The 17,365-nt window shown below is 60.1% G+C and overlaps 2 protein-coding genes across 3 annotated transcripts; both read left to right on the forward strand.

Annotated features, from left to right (window-relative positions):
- Positions 1 to 60: 60 nt before the first annotated feature.
- On the forward strand, positions 61 to 10,423 carry KAT2A (lysine acetyltransferase 2A). The gene is made up of 18 exons (XM_062595809.1): positions 61 to 306; positions 1,526 to 1,649; positions 1,774 to 1,919; positions 2,520 to 2,609; positions 3,213 to 3,394; positions 4,103 to 4,294; positions 4,474 to 4,580; positions 4,772 to 4,879; positions 4,985 to 5,121; positions 5,529 to 5,737; positions 5,819 to 5,945; positions 6,411 to 6,521; positions 6,606 to 6,749; positions 7,102 to 7,216; positions 7,724 to 7,760; positions 8,098 to 8,161; positions 8,538 to 8,622; positions 8,964 to 10,423. The coding sequence occupies exons 1-18, from the start codon at positions 61 to 63 to the stop codon at positions 9,155 to 9,157; spliced, it is 2,418 nt and encodes an 805-aa protein (XP_062451793.1). The 3' UTR covers positions 9,158 to 10,423.
- Positions 10,424 to 10,545: 122 nt separating this feature from the next.
- On the forward strand, positions 10,546 to 16,507 carry DHX58 (DExH-box helicase 58). Of its 2 annotated transcripts, none has more exons than XR_009960802.1 (12): positions 10,546 to 11,062; positions 11,278 to 11,479; positions 11,645 to 11,835; positions 12,188 to 12,304; positions 12,579 to 12,705; positions 12,849 to 13,031; positions 13,132 to 13,388; positions 13,681 to 13,830; positions 14,171 to 14,332; positions 14,650 to 14,840; positions 15,097 to 15,461; positions 15,549 to 15,637. XR_009960802.1 is itself a non-coding variant. In XM_062595572.1 (12 exons), the coding sequence occupies exons 1-12, from the start codon at positions 10,895 to 10,897 to the stop codon at positions 15,726 to 15,728; spliced, it is 2,025 nt and encodes a 674-aa protein (XP_062451556.1). In that variant the 5' UTR covers positions 10,546 to 10,894; the 3' UTR covers positions 15,729 to 16,507. The 2 variants fall into 2 exon arrangements, 1 of the variants encoding a protein (XP_062451556.1); XM_062595572.1 differs by having other exon boundaries at positions 15,097 to 15,193; positions 15,549 to 16,507.
- The last annotated feature ends 858 nt before the right edge of the window (positions 16,508 to 17,365 follow it).

Below are 17,365 nucleotides of genomic sequence, written 5' to 3' on the forward strand. Positions count from 1 at the left end.
GCGTCCCGGCGTGCCCCGCGCGCGCAGGCGCAGTGGGCGCGGGCGCACGCTGGGCCCGGCATGGCGGAGCCGGAGGCCGCGCAGCCCGGCCGGCCCCCGCCGGCCCCGGGCGCCGCGGCGGGCGGCGGGGCGGCGAGCGGGGCGGCGGCTGCAGCGGGGCCCGGCGGCGGCGGCGGGGCGGGCTCCAGCGACCCGGCGCGGCCCGGGCTCAGCCAGCAGCAGCGCGCGAGCCAGCGCAAGGCGCAGGTGCGCGGCTTCCCCCGCGCCAAGAAGCTGGAGAAGCTGGGGGTCTTCTCGGCCTGCAAGGTGGGCGCCGGGCCGTGCGGGGCGGGGGCTGCGGGAGGGGGGGCGCCGGGCCGTGCGGGGGGCGGGGGCTGCGGGCGGGGGGGCCCCGGGCCGTGCGGGGGTCAGGGGCTGCGGGCGGGGGCCCAGGGGCTGCGGGCAGGGGGGCCGGGCCGTGCGGGGCGGGGGCTGCGGGCGGGGGGGCGCCGGGCCGTGCCGGGGTCAGGGGCTGCGGGAGGGGGGTCCCGGGCCGTGCGGGGCGGGGGCTGCGGGCGGGGGGGCGCCGGGCCGTGCCGGGGTCAGGGGCTGCGGGAGGGGGGTCCCGGGCCGTGCGGGGCGGGGGCTGCGGGCAGGGGGGGCGCCGGGCCGTGCCGGGGTCAGGGGCTGCGGGAGGGGGGTCCCGGGCCGTGCGGGGCGGGGGCTGCGGGCGGGGGGGCGCCGGGCCGTGCCGGGGTCAGGGGCTGCGGGAGGGGGGTCCCGGGCCGTGCGGGGCGGGGGCTGCGGGCGGGGGGGCGCCGGGCCGTGCCGGGGTCAGGGGCTGCGGGAGGGGGGTCCCGGGCCGTGCGGGGCGGGGGCTGCGGGCAGGGGGGGCGCCGGGCCGTGCGGGGGTCAGGGGCTGCGGGGGGGGTCCCGGGCCACACGTTCGGTGTTGGATCCTCTGCCATGCTTCGGGAAGGGTGAAGAGAGGGCTGCTGGGTTGCGCACGGGACGGGGATGCTGGGTTGCATTTGGGATCGTGCAAAGAGCTGCTGGACTGTGCAGGATCCTGGGCTGTGCGAGGAGGAGGAAAGGGGAGGGAGGGAGGCTGAGCTGAGCACGGGTTGCAGGGAGGTAGTTCTGGGCCGTGCATGAAGCGCAGAGTGCAGGGTCCTGGGCCGTGCGCGGGGTTATGGAGAGAGGGATGCCGTGGGGGGTGGGGGTGTTGAGGTGCGCGTGGGGGTCCTAAGCGTGGGGATGTTAGGCCAGACAAGGGAAGGGAGCCCAGTGAATGTCCATGTGGGCGCGGAGCTGTGCTAGGGTTGGTACTGTTGGATGTGGGCGGCTGGGACAGGCAGGTGGATGCTGACGGGAGGCAGGAGCAGGTGCTGTACACCCGGGAATGGGGACACTGATAGCGCAGGCAGGGGTTTGGAGAATTGAGGAGGCTTTGATGCGGGGTTGGGGATGGAGCTGGACACTACGGCAACAGCCATAGTACAAGGCAGTGCGTGGGACTGCTGCTTGACGGCCTCTCTCATCTTAGGCCAACGACGCCTGTAAGTGCAATGGCTGGAAGAACCCCAACCCACCCACCGCCCCCCGCATGGACCTGCAGCAGCCTGTGACCAACCTGAGCGAGCCCTGCCGGAGCTGTGGACATGCGTTAGGTAACCTGCCATGGCACAGAGTCTGGGAGCGATGGCCGGGACCTGGCGTGACTCTGACGGGGCTCCTGTGGTGGGGAGGGGTGCTGAGCACACGGGTCTTACAACGGTTCTCTCTCCACCACAGCGGACCATGTGTCCCACTTGGAGAACGTCTCAGAGGAGGAGATTAACCGGCTGCTGGGCATGGTAGTGGACGTTGAAAACCTCTTCATGTCGGTCCACAAGGAGGAGGACACAGACACCAAGCAGGTGTACTTCTACCTGTTCAAGGTACGTGTGGTGCTTATCAAGTCTAACTTCCCCACTCACCGCAGAGCTCTGCTCAGAGGTCTCTCGGTGGTGCTGGGGGAGCTGACATGACTGTCTGTCGTCTTGCCCTCCCTCCACTGCCCTGTGCGATGTGCCAGGTGTGGAAGGATCTCTCTGCTCAGTTTTGTGCCAAGCAAGCAGAGCTGCTGGTGGGAGCCACGGGTGGTGGGGCAGGCTGAACGACAGGAGGCAGGAGGAGGGAACGGGCAGACTGCCTGGGTGTTTTCTTTTTACTCCCTAGTCAGTGTCTGTCTAGTCATAGCTGAGGTGTTTTACTGTCTGGGCTGTGAACCACTCAACCAGCCCAGCCAGCAGCCTGAAGAACTGGGATCTTTTCTGGAAGCCATCTGCTTTCCCTGAGTTGAGTTCACTTGGGAGGGTATTTTCAGGGAAGAAACGAGTGTTTTCTGAAATGGGCCCTGGCACACTCTCAACTGCGTAAACTGGCGCAGCCCTATAACGGGCCGCTGATGTTTTGCTGCTCCCATCAGATGATGGTCTGGCCTGTTTCTTGGGACCTTGGCATTAAAATAGTAACAATGTGTGATGCTGTCTTTGCAGCTCCTGAGGAAATGCATCCTGCAGATGAGCCAGCCTGTAGTTGAGGGGTCCCTGGGGAGCCCTCCTTTCGAGAAACCAAACATTGAGCAGGTGATGCCAAAGCTCTATTACGCTGACTTATCCTGTGTTTTGCTGCTTTTGCATGGTTCCAGTGCTGGGTAAAGGCCAAGGGTCCGCTTGTGCCCTTCTTGGTGCGTAGCACTGGAGGGACTGATGCTTCTTTCTCAATCCCATTTTGTGGTTTTCAGCCTCAGCATTTTCCCTAATAATGTGAAAATAAAGGGTATCTTTTTGCATCTTGGTGACCTCTAGTCATCGCATTGCAAGCTCAGACTTTAGCTCTTAGCAGTATATTGGATTGTATTTTGCTGCAGCATTGTGTTACTAGGAAGTGTGTCTGGATCTGGGTGGGTGCTGGTCTTTGACCCTGGGAATAAATCATTAGCAAGAGAGCCAGGATGGCTGGGAATGAGATGTGCTGAGTGGGAACATAGGTACTGGCCAGTGATGGCCCATCTTGCTTCTGCTCTTTCCTTAGGCCTCTTTTATCGGCCTTTGACATGTCTCTGACCTGCTGTCCCCGCCCTGGGCTTTCCAGGTGCTCTTGTGACTGTGGCTTGGGACTTGCAGCTCTGGCTGGGGCTCTCTGCAGTGCTTGACACCCCTTCACCATCCCCTCTTCCTCTCTCCTAGGGAGTCTTGAACTTCGTCCAGTACAAGTTCAGCCACCTGCCACCCAAGGAGCGGCAGACAATGTACGAGCTCTCAAAGATGTTCCTGCTTTGTCTTAACTACTGGAAGTTGGAGACGCCATCCCAGTTCCGCCAGCGCTCACAGAATGATGATGTGGCTACCTACAAGGTCAACTACACGAGGTAAGTGAAGAGGAGGAGGATTTGAGCCCAGCTAGCCTTTGGGGCAGAGTCAGGGTCTGCACAGCTTCTGTGGTCTCTGTTCAGGACTGACTGGTGATTCCTTGTATCTTCTGCCTCTTCCCAGCCCCACGGTCTAGGCACGCACTGGCTTGGGGACTGGCAAGTGGGAACCAGGAAGCTTCTCTTCTGGTTCCTGTCTCGTTTGGTCTGACTGTGCAGCACTGGTGTCTGAACCCTGCAGACCCCAGGGGCCTGGTTGTCATTCTGAAGCATTCATGAGTTGCACTGTGTGTCCAGAACACCGTGAGCCTCACGCCTTCACGGACGCTCTGGCTTGTGTCTCTTGAGTCCTGACAGCTCTCCTGGATCACTGGTCCATGGTCTTAGACATCGCAGTGCGTATGCCAGCAGGCCACATGCTGCCATGTGTACAGGAGAGTCTGGATTTGGAAGTCACAAGCGCTCACTTTTTCTAAGGGCTGGGCAGCCAGAGTGCACGTTCCACAGGTGGCTGGGAGGTTGGGGATGAGTCATGGCCTCTGTTATTTGGAAGCAGTCTCTCCCCTGGATTCCTGCTCTCCTTACCCCTTTTTCCCAAGGAGGTCCCTTGTACCAGCACTTGCCCCAGAGTGGATGCTGATGCTTAGGGGTTGCTGGCCCCTAGCAAGCGGACAAGTCCCTGGGAGTGTGTGCTCCGTTGCTTCCCAGGTGGTTGTGCTACTGCCATGTGCCGCAGAGCTGCGACAGCCTTCCCCGCTATGAGACCACGCACGTCTTTGGACGCAGCCTCCTGAAGTCTATCTTCACAGTCACTCGCCGGCAACTGCTGGAGAAGTTCCGGGTAGAGAAGGACAAGCTAGTGCCAGAGAAGCGGACGCTGATCCTCACCCACTTCCCCAAGTAGGTGCCCAGTGTGGGGAGGGTGTGTACTTTTGGTGAGGGTCTCCTCCCTCGGGGGTGCTTGCCCAGGTGCTGTCTTCCCCTGCCGTAAGAGTGTCTGTTTGTATTCCCTGCTGCATGCTGAGCAGTGGGGCTGCACACGCTCCAACTTGCTAGCTAATGTGCCATTCACTGCCCAGGTTCCTGTCGATGCTGGAGGAGGAGATCTATGGGGAGAACTCTCCTATCTGGGAAGCTGATTTCACAGTACCTGCCACTGAGGGTGGGCAGCTGGTGTCTCGCCCAGGTATCATCTTGGGGAGTACTTTACCGTGCATTGGGGGCTGCTAGGATAAATGACCTGGTTGTGGGCAATGTTTTTGCCTGTAACGATGGGATACAGCACTCAGAGGGGCTATGGATGGACTGATGCACATGCTTCTTCGGTGCATAATGAGATGCTTTCTACCAGTCTCAGGTATTACTGGTTTCTTCCAGCTGCAGTTAGCACCGTTGCTGTGCCCACCACTCCGCTCTTCAGCAAGAAGCTCAGCAACAGCAGCTCTTCAACAAACATGGATTCCAGCACCCCAGAGCCTATGCCAGGTAATGCTGATCTGAGCTCAGCACTGGCGGGAGCTGGGACTTTCTTTTGGTCCCAGCAGGCTCCTTCCTAGCATCTGGCTTTGATGTGCTGCTCCACTTCCCCAGGTGAGAAGCGGAAGCTGCCGGAGAGCCTGACACTGGAAGATGCCAAGCGGATTCGTGTTATGGGTGATATTCCCATGGAGCTGGTGAATGAGGTCATGCTGACCATCACAGACCCTGCTGCCATGCTGGGCCCTGAGGTATGTGGCAGGGGGGCATGCTGAGAATGCACCACAAACCTGGCTAGAAAGAGTAGCCAGCTTTTACCAGTGTTGCCAGGACCCAAGCTGACATTTCAAAGGGCTTGTCTGTGGTCCCTACCTGGCAGGTGCTGGCAGTGCTGCCTCTGAGTGCCTGTGCCAGCGCTGACCTTCCCAGAGCTGGGCCCTGATTCCTGGGCAATGTGTTATTGGAGCTGGGAGGGGGAGGTCTCCGCACAGTGGTGCTTTAATTGAGCAGAGAGCTAAGCACAGGGTGCACTGTGCTCCCTCTGGCTCTCCAGGAGCCCATACCCAGAGAGATGCCTTCCTGATTTGGCTGGGCCTGTAAGCTTTTTCTTGAGGGGGAATTTATGGGGCCAGTCTAACCTGCCTGCCTCCCCTCCCAGACCAGCCTGCTGTCAGCAAATGCAGCGCGGGATGAGACTGCCCGGCTGGAGGAAAGACGGGGTATCATAGAGTTCCATGTCATTGGCAACTCACTCTCACAGAAGTCCAACAAGAAGATCCTGATGTGGCTGGTGGGTTTGCAGAATGTTTTCTCGCACCAGCTGCCCCGCATGCCCAAGGAGTACATCACACGCCTTGTCTTTGACCCGTACGTAGCTCAGAGGGAAGCGCCTGGTGCTGGGCTGGTGTAGGGAGCTTCCTTCCTCACTCTCTGCATTGCTGCCAACAGAAAACACAAGACCCTGGCTCTGATCAAGGATGGCAGAGTGATCGGGGGGATCTGCTTCCGGATGTTCCCGACCCAGGGGTTCACAGAGATAGTCTTTTGCGCTGTGACATCGAATGAGCAAGTGAAGGTGAAGGCGGGGAGAGGCCGGTGGTGTGCAGGATGCATGGGTCCCTTCAAAGCAGAGTACAGCAGTCACAGTGTGAGAAGCTGGGGAATGTTAGGGTGAAGGAGCAGCAGGACTGGGCTAGCAGGGACTGAGAGCAGGCAGGATGTGTTCCAGGTCCTGCTCTAGCTGCAAGGGAAGTGTGAGCTGAGTGGCTCAACCATGACAGCACATGGGTGTAATCCCAACCTTTCGGTAGCCAGAGCTGCTATAGAGTCCAGCCTTGCTTGATGCTGGCCGTTTGTGAGGTGGAACGATTGCTCTGTGGGTGTCTTTCTGCCAAACTCACCTTGGCAGGACATGCTGTCCCCCTCTGTGGGATGCAAGAGAGGCTTTGGGTAGAAGGACTGTGCATCCTTGTCTGTGACCCCCAGGCTGCCTGGGGTCCCATAGTGTGTGGGGGCACCTGTCTCATGGCAGTTCCCCCAGGGCTATGGGACACACCTGATGAATCACCTGAAGGAGTACCACATCAAACACAACATCCTGTATTTCCTGACCTATGCAGATGAGTACGCCATTGGCTACTTCAAGAAGCAGGTAGGCTCCTTCCCTTTTACTGGCATCTTTCAGGCCAGGCCCTCCTGCTAACAAGGCACTCCTGACCAGCCCTCTCCCTTCTAGGGCTTTTCTAAGGACATCAAAGTCCCTAAGAGCCGCTACCTGGGCTATATCAAGGACTATGAGGGGGCAACCCTGATGGAGTGTGAGCTGAATCCCCGGATCCCCTACACTGAGCTCTCCCACATCATCAAGAAGCAGAAGGAGGTACGTCCTGTGGGCAGGTGGGTGCTCTCTAGGCTGTGCTTACCCTGGCTCCTGCTAGCCTTTCCCTGTACTAGAGCTGCCTTCAGCTACCCTGAAAGCAGAGGCTGGGGTGATGGGGATATACCAGTCCTTGGGAACCATCTCCTGAAGTCTCCCATATAAACAAGGTTCCAGGCAAGAGAGGGGTTATTGTGGTGGTACTAACAGTAGCAGGGGTTGGCTTTGCCCTTTGGTAGATGGATGGTACAGCCCATTGTTTTAGATCTGCCAGAGCCCCATGTCATAACTTTGCTTCATGGAGTGATGGAGTGAATTCTGCTGTGCCTAAAACATCCTCCTCCCTCTTTTACAGATTATTAAGAAGCTGATTGAGAGGAAGCAAGCACAGATCCGCAAGGTCTACCCTGGCCTGACCTGCTTCAAGGAGGGTGTGCGGCAGATCCCTATTGAGAGTGTCCCTGGCATTCGTGAGTCTCACTTACTTCTAGCAGAAAAGGGGCGTCTTGCTGAAGAGCTCCTTCCTAGGCTGCAGTGCTGGTGCCAGCCCCTTCTGCTGTGGATGCTGCAGTTACCACCGCATGGCCAGACCATGGGACCACGCTGTCCTGTGACCACACAGAATGGCACTCCAGCTGAGGTCTGTGTGCTGGAGCTCTCTTTGCAAGAACAGATTGTAGCTTTTCACCCCAGCGCCTGCACTGCAGGGGATGGAGCAGCTTTGCTCAGTACTACCAGTGCCATGGTCTGGGGTGCATGATCACAGGCCCTGACATATCCCCTTGGTTTGCTGCAGGTGATGATGTGGGGACAACCCTTGTCATTTTGAGCACAGGGCTGGTCATGGCTGCACTCTTCTGGGGTGGTGGAGGGGTGGCTAGGAAGAGGCAGGGGCTGTACTGATCACTCAGCAGGGTGCTGGATGCCTCATGCCTTGCGGGCACAGCTCTGTGATGATGTTGACTCTTTTCTTCCAGGAGAAACAGGATGGAAACCTTTAGGGAAGGAAAAGGGGTAAGTGCTAGTCTCTGTATGGGAGTAAAAATGACTGATTTATTATGGTCAATTGGGCTGGGGGAGAACCTGGCTCAGGACAACTGCTGTACCTCACTCCTGGCAGTGACTAGAGGCTGTCTGGGCCCTCAGTAGTGACTCAGTACCAGCAATGGGGACATTAGATGTGACATGGTGAGAGCTGCTGGTGTGTCTGGAGGCTGGCAGGGAGCAGGACTTCCCTCATAGGGGAGACCATGAAAGGAGAGAGGGGACCAAGCCACAGCACACACCTGCCTGCTGGGTTGGAGAGGCTGCCCATGCTTGAGGCTGATGGACTGCGATTTTCTTCCTTCAGAAAAGAGCTGAAGGATCCAGACCAACTCTACAACACCCTGAAGAACCTTCTGGCGCAGATCAAGGTATGGGAGCAGGACGGGATGGTTCAGGGTGAGAGGATGGATCTCTGCTGAGAGTGTGCTGGGCTGCGAGAGTATCCAGATAGGCTATGTGTCCTTTCGCTCTGGTGTTTGTCCCCTCTGGCAGCCCTTGGAGCAGCCTCCCCATGGGCAGGTTGTCTTGGAGCTCCTCTGGCCTTGCTCTCTGCTGTGGGGGGGGGAAGATAAGGCTGACCCAAGCACAGCTTCCATCTCTGCTCCTAACTCTGCCCTAGCAGAGTGTACTGGCCTGTGGACAGTGCCCAGGGGAGTGGGACTGGTTCAGGTGCTGGAGCTGGCCTGCTGGGGAAGGTGAACGCTGCCTGCCTTCTCTCACTGCTGTAACTTGCTCTTTCTGCAGACCCACCCCAGTGCATGGCCCTTCATGGAGCCTGTGAAGAAGTCAGAGGCGCCAGACTACTACGAAATCATCCGCTTTCCCATCGGTAGGCAGTTCTACCCTGCCTTTGGGAGGCAGAAGCACAGGGGAGGGAAGGCAGCAGTCTGCTTTGCCCTGGGGGCCTGAGCTGCGTGCTGGGTAGAGCTGAGGTGCGGGACTGGTCCTCAGTACTCAGAGCTGGGGAGAGGGTTTCATGATCAGCGTTCTGCTAGGGAGAGGGGCAAGTTGGGGTGTTCCGGTTGGTGTCTTGCCCCATGATGTGGGAGGAGGCTGCCTCCTCTGTGCCTGGTGGCAGGTGCGATGGCAAGGGCAGGTGAGCTGGGCTGGGGAGGGGGGACACAGGCACGATGGGGGTCTCACTCTTCCCTCCTGCCTCACAACCACCAGACCTGAAGACCATGACTGAGCGCCTCAAGAATCGCTACTATGTCACCAAGAAGCTGTTCATCGCTGATCTGCAGCGTATCATCACCAACTGCCGCGAGTACAACCCGCCTGACAGCGACTACTGCAAGTGTGCCAACACTTTGGAGAAGTTCTTCTACTTCAAGCTCAAGGAAGGAGGGCTCATTGACAAATAGAGGAGCTGACCTGGTTTCTCCTTGGCCACCAGGACCCCAAGTCCCTGCTTCCCCTTGGCCACAGCCTGAGAGGGGCGGGGCTGCTGTTGACCCCCAAAAGAGCCTATGGGACTCAGCCCTGCTCATCTGAGCAGGGGCTGCTGGAGGGTTTGCTGCTGCTGAATAGCCTGGGGGAGCTGGGTCTTCTCTCTTCTGGGGTGAGCAGGGGAGCCTTATCTTGCAACTACCTTTTATCCTCGTGGTGGCAGCAGCCCCTCTCCTTGGGAGCTGCATGAGCAGCAGGGCTGGAGCAGCAGCTTCTGAGGGACTGCCCAGGGCAGGGATGGCACTAGGTGCAGCCGCTCCTTGTCCCTGCTCTGTGCAGGGCTGGGAAGCCCCGTGCTACCTGTGCTCCCCCCCCCCGCCAAGGGATGTGCCTTCTGCCCTGGCTCTGTTAGCAAAAAGGGGCACATAAGTGCTTTGGTTTTCTGCATGGGCCACAGTTCCTGCCACCCCTGGGGTGCAGCGCCTGCTCCCCAGGACCAGCAAGCTGCACACGCACAGAGCACTTGCCTCTCTCCTTGAATGTACAGCAGGCCTTGGCCCTGCCGGCTCTGAGGAGCAGGGGCAGAGATGCTGCTTCAGGCCCAGGCTCTTGGGTGTATTCCCTGCTGTGACTAGGTGCTCTGCCCACTGCCCATTAGAGCTCCCTCCTGCCTCCTTATCAGTTCTTCCCTCCGTGCAGGGGCAGGTCTCCCCACGCCCGTGACGCTTTGCTGCTCTTCCACCTTCTGCTCTCTGAGCTCCGTTGCTCCCGGTGCAGTCAGGATGCCCAGCGTCTCCTGGCTCCCCAAGCCACGAGGCAGCGGAGCTGGACCTGAGCACCTGTACTTTCCTCCTCTACCTGGCTTGCAGAGCTGGCTCCTGCTCGTGCCCCTGTCCTTGTGCCTCGTGGGCTGAGGTCCCTCCATGCCTCTCTGGGAACGGTGCAGGGGGAATGTCTGACTGTAGCACTAACTTACCCCTGCCTGCCCTCACTTGCTTAATGCCTGCTGCCTTATTGTCTGTGCTGTCCTTGCTGTGGGCACGCTGGTGCTGCTCCACAGGCTTGCTGGCCTCGCTGGGGTGGGACCCAGCCTTGTCCAACTGTTCCCGTCCACCCATTCCCTTTGCCTGTTTTTTTTTTTTTTTTTTTTTTTTTTTTTTTTTTTTTAATAAACATCCTTGTGCAGAGCTGGCTGCATCCTTGCATCAGACCCTGCCACAAGGCTGGGCTGGGCTGGCAGCCTGGGCTGCTTGGAGGAGCTGGAGCGTCTGCAGGCCCCGGGTGGGGTATTCGGGGGTGAGAGGGGGGATGTAGGAGAGGGGCAGCGGCTGAGCGCAGGAGTGCCCGGCACGGACGGGGGCGGCGACGCGGTGCCGCCCAGTAGGCTGGGCTCTGCCCGGTTTCGGTTTCTGCCCGTGAGCAGGGCTCCCCGAGGGGGGGAGCCGAGTGCCGGGAGCCGGGCGGGCCGCGGGGGAGCCGGGCTGCGGCCGCAGCCAGGGAGGAAGTCGCTCAGGGTGGGACCCTTCGCCCGGGCTCGGCTCGGCTCGGCTCGGCTCGGAGCCGGGCGCCGCCGACGCGGGCCCCCCTCGCTGGGGCTCCCGGCAGGAAGCGCCGCTGCCAGGTTTCGTTTTTCGGGCTGGGGAAGCCCAGGGTGCTGGAGCCTTCCCCGGGCTCCGCGCGGCAGCGGCCGGGCTGCTGCGGCGCTGCTGGCGATGGACCTGCGGGACTACCAGTGGGAAGTGATCACCCCGGCCCTGGGTGGCGAGAACAGCATCATCTGGCTGCCCACGGGCGCCGGGAAGACCCGTGCCGCCGTCCACGTCTGCAAGAGGCACCTGGAGACCAGGCAGCAGGGCAAGGTCGCTGTGCTGGTCAACAAGGTACTGATGGGCCTCCTGCCCTCGAGGGGAGAGGGGAGATGCAATGAGGGGGCCAAGTCCATCCCAAGCCAGGCAGCCCAGCCCTGCCACCCTTCCCAGCTGGTCCTCAGGCTCTCCGCAGAGGTGGTTCAGTCCAACAGCCCTGGGCAGTGTTTCCAGGCTGGGGCTGAGCTGCTGGCAGCCAGGTTTCTCACGGGAGACACGTGGTTTGGTAGGTGCACCTGGTGGACCAGCACGCCAAGAACGAGTTCCATGTGCTCCAGGATGCCTTCAGGATCACAGCCATCAGCGGGGACAACAACCAAAAATTCCTCTTTGCCTGGGTGGTGAAGCAGAATGATATTGTGATCTGCACTGCCCAGATCCTGCAGAACGCGCTGGTCAGCAAGGAGGAGGACACGCATGTGGAGCTGATGGGTAGGCAGCAGGGTGCAAACACCACAGTCACAGGGGGTTCGTTCCTCTCTATATGGCTGTGTTGGGGAGGGTGAGTGGCATGGGATTGCCCTGGGCTGAGCAACTGCAGCTCCCAGCCTGCTTCTGCGTTGCTCATTTCAAATCTCCTCCCTCTCCCTGGCACAGATTTTTCCCTGCTGGTGATAGACGAGTGCCACCACACACACAAAGATGCCGTCTACAACAAAATCATGCTGAATTACCTCCAGCACAAAATGAGAGGGCAGCAGAACCTACCACAGATCCTGGGTCTGACAGCATCACCCGGCACTGGGGGTGCAACATCCTTTGAAGGAGCTGTAGAGCACATCCTGCAGGTAGGTCAACTACAGGCGGCACCCTCCCATCCTGTGTGCTGAGCACTCCTGCCCGGGAATAGACTCCAGGGATTGCAAGACTGTAACAGCCCAGGGCTGCAGTATGGTTTCTCCTAGCATTTTGTGGGAATGGAGATTGATGACCCTGCTCTGCAGACACTGCGCAGCTGCCTGGCCCGAGCACAAGGGAGGTATCCCAAAACATGTTGAGATGTCTGCAGGTGCCATGCAGTGCAAGTGCCTGAAAAGCAACTGCTCTTCAGGCTGCTGTGGCACATCTGGAGCTGGGATGGGGTGTGTGCCCCTGTTGTGGTTCATCCAGTGTCTGGATGAGGGGATTTCTCCCTTTTAGATCTGTGCCAACCTGGATGCTGCTAAAATCATGTCAGCCCAAGAGCACTTCCATGAGCTGCAGACCCAAGTCCCTCAGCCCAGGAAGCAGTACAACTTGTGCCAGGAGAGAGCAGAGGTAAGGAGCAGCATGTCGAAGCAGCTAGGGTGCTCTCTGAGCAAAGCCCCTGAGCCCCGCTGCAGCGGAGGGGAGGTTTTTGCCTAGGAGGGTTAAGTTCCTTCATCTGCTTAGCTCAAGACAACCTGAGCGAACCCAGAGCTTTCATGCAGGGTGGTCCCATAAACAGCTAGGTCCTGCTGTACAAACAGCCTCTGACCCTAGGCTAAATGTTCTCTGAGCTGTACCTGAATTTCCCTCATTCCTTGAATACTGAGCCCTTATTTGCTCTCAGGATCCCTTTGGAGACCAGCTGAAGAAAATCATGGACCAGATCCAACAGTACATGGGCACACCTAGCCTGCCACAGGACTTTGGCACACAGATTTACGAGCAGCGCATCGTGGAGCTGGAGAAAAAAGGTAAGGAGGTTGAGCAGTGGCAGGGTGTGCCCTGCAAGAGCAGAGTGAGGTGCTGAGCCTGTGCTGGATGTGTGTGGAGTAGAGCTGATAAATGGGGAGGCGGAGGGCAGGCTGTGACCACAGCATGTCCTGTCCCTCTACAGCAGCAGAGACGTTTTGTCGCAAGACGCGCGTGTGTGCGCTGCACCTGCGGAAGTACAATGATGCCTTGCTGATCAACGACACGGTGCGCATGGTCGATGCCTTCCAGTGCCTCAGGGAGTTCTACCTCTCGGAAAGGGACATGAAGGATCCGACAGAGCATTTCCTTGCTACCACATTTGAGGGTAAAGAAAGGACCTGGATGGGTGCAGTCAGGGGTTTTGGGGTCCAGGCCACACTGGAGGTAACAGAGAGCACTTCTCATTCCCCATCTGCCCTGCACAGAGAACAGGACATGCTTGCTGGAGCTCGCCAGGATCCAGCAGTATGAGAACCCCTGGCTGAGCAAGCTGGAGAAGATCCTGCAGGAGCAGTTCCAGTCTCCGGGCACTTCTCGCGGCATCGTTTTCACCAAAACCCGCCAGAGCGCCCACAGCCTGCACAGCTGGCTGAAGGACACAGCATCGCTCCATGGGCTGGACATCAGGGCTGCAGTTCTCACTGGGGCTGGTTACAGCAACCAGACCAAGCACATGACACAGGTGAACAGGGGCTTCCACAGCCCTTTTGGGCCACAGGTCTTTAGGGGAGAGGCTGGGGCCAGGCCAGTTTCTGCAGAGCCATGCAGCAGATGCTGAGGAGTGGGTGGGAGGTCCCAGGAGCCCAAAGTTGAAGCCTTCCTTTCCCACCCACTCTGCACACAGGCACTGAAACTGGCTGCTTGGAAGTTTGTAGGGGCTATGGGTGCTCCTAGGGACTAGGAGCCCTAGGCAGCCCCCATGTACCCTGCTCCAGGATGGAGCTTCTGAAGGATCTGTTCCTCTTTCCTTCCAGAATGAGCAACAGGATGTGATCAAGTTGTTCCGCAAGGGAGATGTCAACCTGCTCTTCTCGACCAGTGTGGCTGAGGAGGGCCTGGATATCCCAGAGTGCAACATCGTGGTTCGCTATGGGCTTATGACCAATGAGATCGCCATGATGCAGGTAGCTGGCCAGGCTCCCTCCAGCTGCTCTCCCTGGCTCCATGTGCCTGGCCCTGGTAGACTGACAGCCTGCCGAGATGCCCCAAGTGCTGCCCAGCTGGGACGCACGGGTCCTCTCACACCCCACGCTCTCTGGTGGCTGCAGGTCCCTCGGCCTTTGGCAGAGCATTTCCTTGGGATGGTGCAGTGGGGTGGGATGCTGGATCTGGCCTCACGGAGAGGCAGGGGGGGAGTGTGCAGAGCCATCAGAGGCCCTGCAGCCTGGGGCTGACAGCAGAGAGGTGAGGGGCCAACTGCAGCCCATCCCTGCTGACCGCAGCGTTTGTGCTCTTCCGCTGCAGGCCAGAGGCCGTGCCCGTGCTGAGAACAGCGTGTACTCCATCCTCGCCAAAGAAGGCAGCAGGGAGGTCTCCCGGGAGCTGCTCAACGAGGAGCTCATAGAGCTCATGATCCGGGCGATCAGAGAAGTGCAAAACATGCCCGAGAGGGAGTACCGCCTCAAGGTGAGCACTTGGCATAGCTTCTTCCTGCATCTGCCCCTTGGACACATCCCTCTGCACGCTGGCTTTTGGCTGTGTGCTCTCCTCTTGGGGCAGCACTAGATCCTAGGAGGGGTAAGCAAAATGTGGGCCTTTCGGAGAGGTGCACAGGGCAGCATACACCCATGGTGTGCAAGTCCCTCCTGCTGCACGCTCCGCTCTCTGCAGAGTGGTGCATCTCTCCATGGCTGCATCCTTCATGGAGTCTGTGGTCTGTCTGTGTTTCTGCACTGACCCATGTCCTCCGTGCTGTCCTGCCTCCTCCCTTCCCTCTTTCCCAGATCATGGAGCTGCAGCGAAATGCTGTTGTCAGCTGGCAAATGAAGGAAGCCAAGAACAGCGAGAGGCGGCAGTTGCATGACCCAGGCACTGTTTACTTCTACTGTGTCAACTGCAGCATGGCTGTGTGCCATGGCAGTGACATTCGCACCGTGGAGGGCATGCACCATGTCAACATCAACCCCCTCTTCAGGTAGGAGCAGAGCCCCGGCAGTCAGGCATCCCTCACACGAGCTGCCACACGCTCTGCTTGGGCTGGCCAGGATGGATGGCAGCAGTGCGCGAGTCAGGCTGTTTGGGCAGAGCTGCTGTGGCGGGCCTCTTTCCCGGGGTAACCTGTCCAGGGAGGTCCCTTGGTCTTTGTGCATCTGTATGGGAGCACATGTACTACCTGATTTGTGGCCCCTGGAGCATCCTCCTTACTGTGCCTTTTGGTCGCTTCCTCACAGGTTTTATTACAGAGTCACACCTGGGAAAGTGCAGTTTGAGCGGTCTTTCAAGGACTGGGAGCCTGGGTGCCGCATCGTGTGCAAAGAGTGCAGCCAGGTGAGCGAGGCACGCAGCAGCCCCCGGCTGGTGGGCCTTTGTGGCTCCTCACCCATAGCTGCAGCTGAGTCAAAGGTGGCAGGGCAGAAGGGGCTGTGTCACTTGTACATGCACTCTTGACCCATTATCCTGGCTGAGAACTGGAGGTTATGCTTCATTCAGCACGTGCCCGTGTGACGTGTGCGCTGCATGTGGGGGACGTGGACATGGGTACCTGTCTCTAAAGGGGGATGTACCCTAGGAGCAAGGAGCTTCTTCCAACACCTAGGTATGGGGTTGGGTTCATGGTCCTGCAGCACTGGGATGCTGCACTGTGGGTCCAGGACTGTGTGACTGTCCCCCTCTGCCCACGCAGGACTGGGGAATGGAGATGATCTACCGCGGGGTGACGTTGCCCATCCTCTGCATCAAAAACTTTGTGGTGGAGACGCCGGCTGAAAAGAGGAAGCACAAGAAGTGGAGCAGCGTGACGTTCCCTGTTAAGGAGTTTGACTACCTGGAGTACTGCTCCAGCATCGATGACCAGCCCTTCTAGTGTGAAGTCTGCTTACAAAGGACTATTCCAGGCCCCCTCCTGGGGCAATGGGATCCCTTGGCATGGGAACCTCCCCCCGGCCCATGTGTACGGAGTGCTGCAGCTTGCTCCTCAGAAGCATGGGGAGCTCTTTTCCTCTGCAGACCGTGCTGCAGCGCATCTCTTGCTAGAGCCTGCAGCTGCAGGGGGAAAAGGCTTCGCTGTGCCAGCACCAGGGCCCTTTCCCACAGAAGTGACTGAAGGGTCCAGAACAACCTGGCAAGGGACTCGGATAGGAAAGAGCCCTTCTCTGCTCGCTGTCTAGCTGCTCCCCGTGTTGCACCTTGCCCCCTTCTCCCCCAGCTCGCGCAGGCACTGGGGAGCAGGACCCCAAGCCCCCTCCCCAGCTCTGCCGCCAGCCGCTGTGTTGTCCCATGGGAATGAACTGTCTGACGGCTTTCTGCTTTCCCTGGGGTGTAGGAGAGTGTCTGTAGGAGCAGGAGGATGTCAGGGACCCCATCCTCGCCCTCAGCCAGGTGCCTCTGCGCAGCGTGGGGCCCCGCTCAGCTCTGTGGGGCCCCGCAAGCCCAGCCATGCCAGACCGCGGTGCTCGCCGAGCCGAGCCATCCCCGCTGCTCTCTTCCCTGGCTGTTTCCACAGCCTGCACACCACCGAGACCTGAGAACCAGCCATTTTACACGGGCTCTGGGCATGATCCAGCTTTTCTCTGGTGGTCTCTGATCTGCTTTATGAAGATAATCGTCCTCCATTAAAACCTGGTGTGCGTGTGCTGGATAGAAGTGGAGTGTTGGCGGTTTCATTCATTGCAAGAGCTCGCTGCTCGCACGCAGGTTTGATGCAGGGCAGCCCTCCCTCCAGGCAGCCCACGCGCTGATGCCTCCTGCCCTCGGCAGAGCTCGATGGGAAGCGTGCGGGATGCTGCCGCCTCGGCCGCCGCTCCGCGGCTGGGAAATACCAGGCAGCTTCAGCCTTCCCTTGGAGGGTTTCTCGTGGATGAGAGCGGGCAGGCAGCGCGGAGCCCCCTGAGCCGAACGGTCCCGTTGCATCGCACGCCGTGTCGGCTGGGCCGGGGCCTCGCTGGCAGCAGCCCTCGGCCTGGACGGGGCTCCCGCAGCCCGCGGAGCGAGTCGCCGGCCTGGGGCCGCCCCAGCCCCTGCCGCTGCCTGCCGCTACCGGCCAGAACAACCCGCCTCTGAGCAGCGAATCCTTCCTGCGAGCCGGAACACGCATCTGCCCCCCGTCCGGGGCGGCTCAGCCTGCAGGGGAGCGGCAGGTAGCCACAGCCGCGCCGGCGGGGAAGGAAGGGGCTGCCGAGGCTGGAGTCCAGCGAGGTGCGCGGTGGGCGCCCTGCCCGTGGCCCGGTGGGGTTTGCCGGGCCGGGGAAGGGAGAGGGCAGAGCCCGGCGAGGCTGCGGGGAGCGAGGGGGGCTCGAGCGCGGCAGGCGCCGCGGGGGGCTCCGGTGCCCTCGGGGGGCTCCCGCCGGCTCCGGAGGCTGCGTCGGACGGTGCTGACGGGGCGGCCGGGCGCAGGCGGCCCTTCCCCGGCACTGCGCTCCCGCGGCGGGTCGCTAGAGGGAAGCCGCTGCCCGGCGTCGGCTGGGCCGCGGCGGTGCCGGGCCGTCGGGGCGGGCTGCCGGA

This window comes from Rhea pennata, chromosome 26 (assembly GCF_028389875.1).
Source record: "Rhea pennata isolate bPtePen1 chromosome 26, bPtePen1.pri, whole genome shotgun sequence".
Lineage (NCBI taxonomy): Eukaryota > Metazoa > Chordata > Aves > Rheiformes > Rheidae > Rhea > Rhea pennata.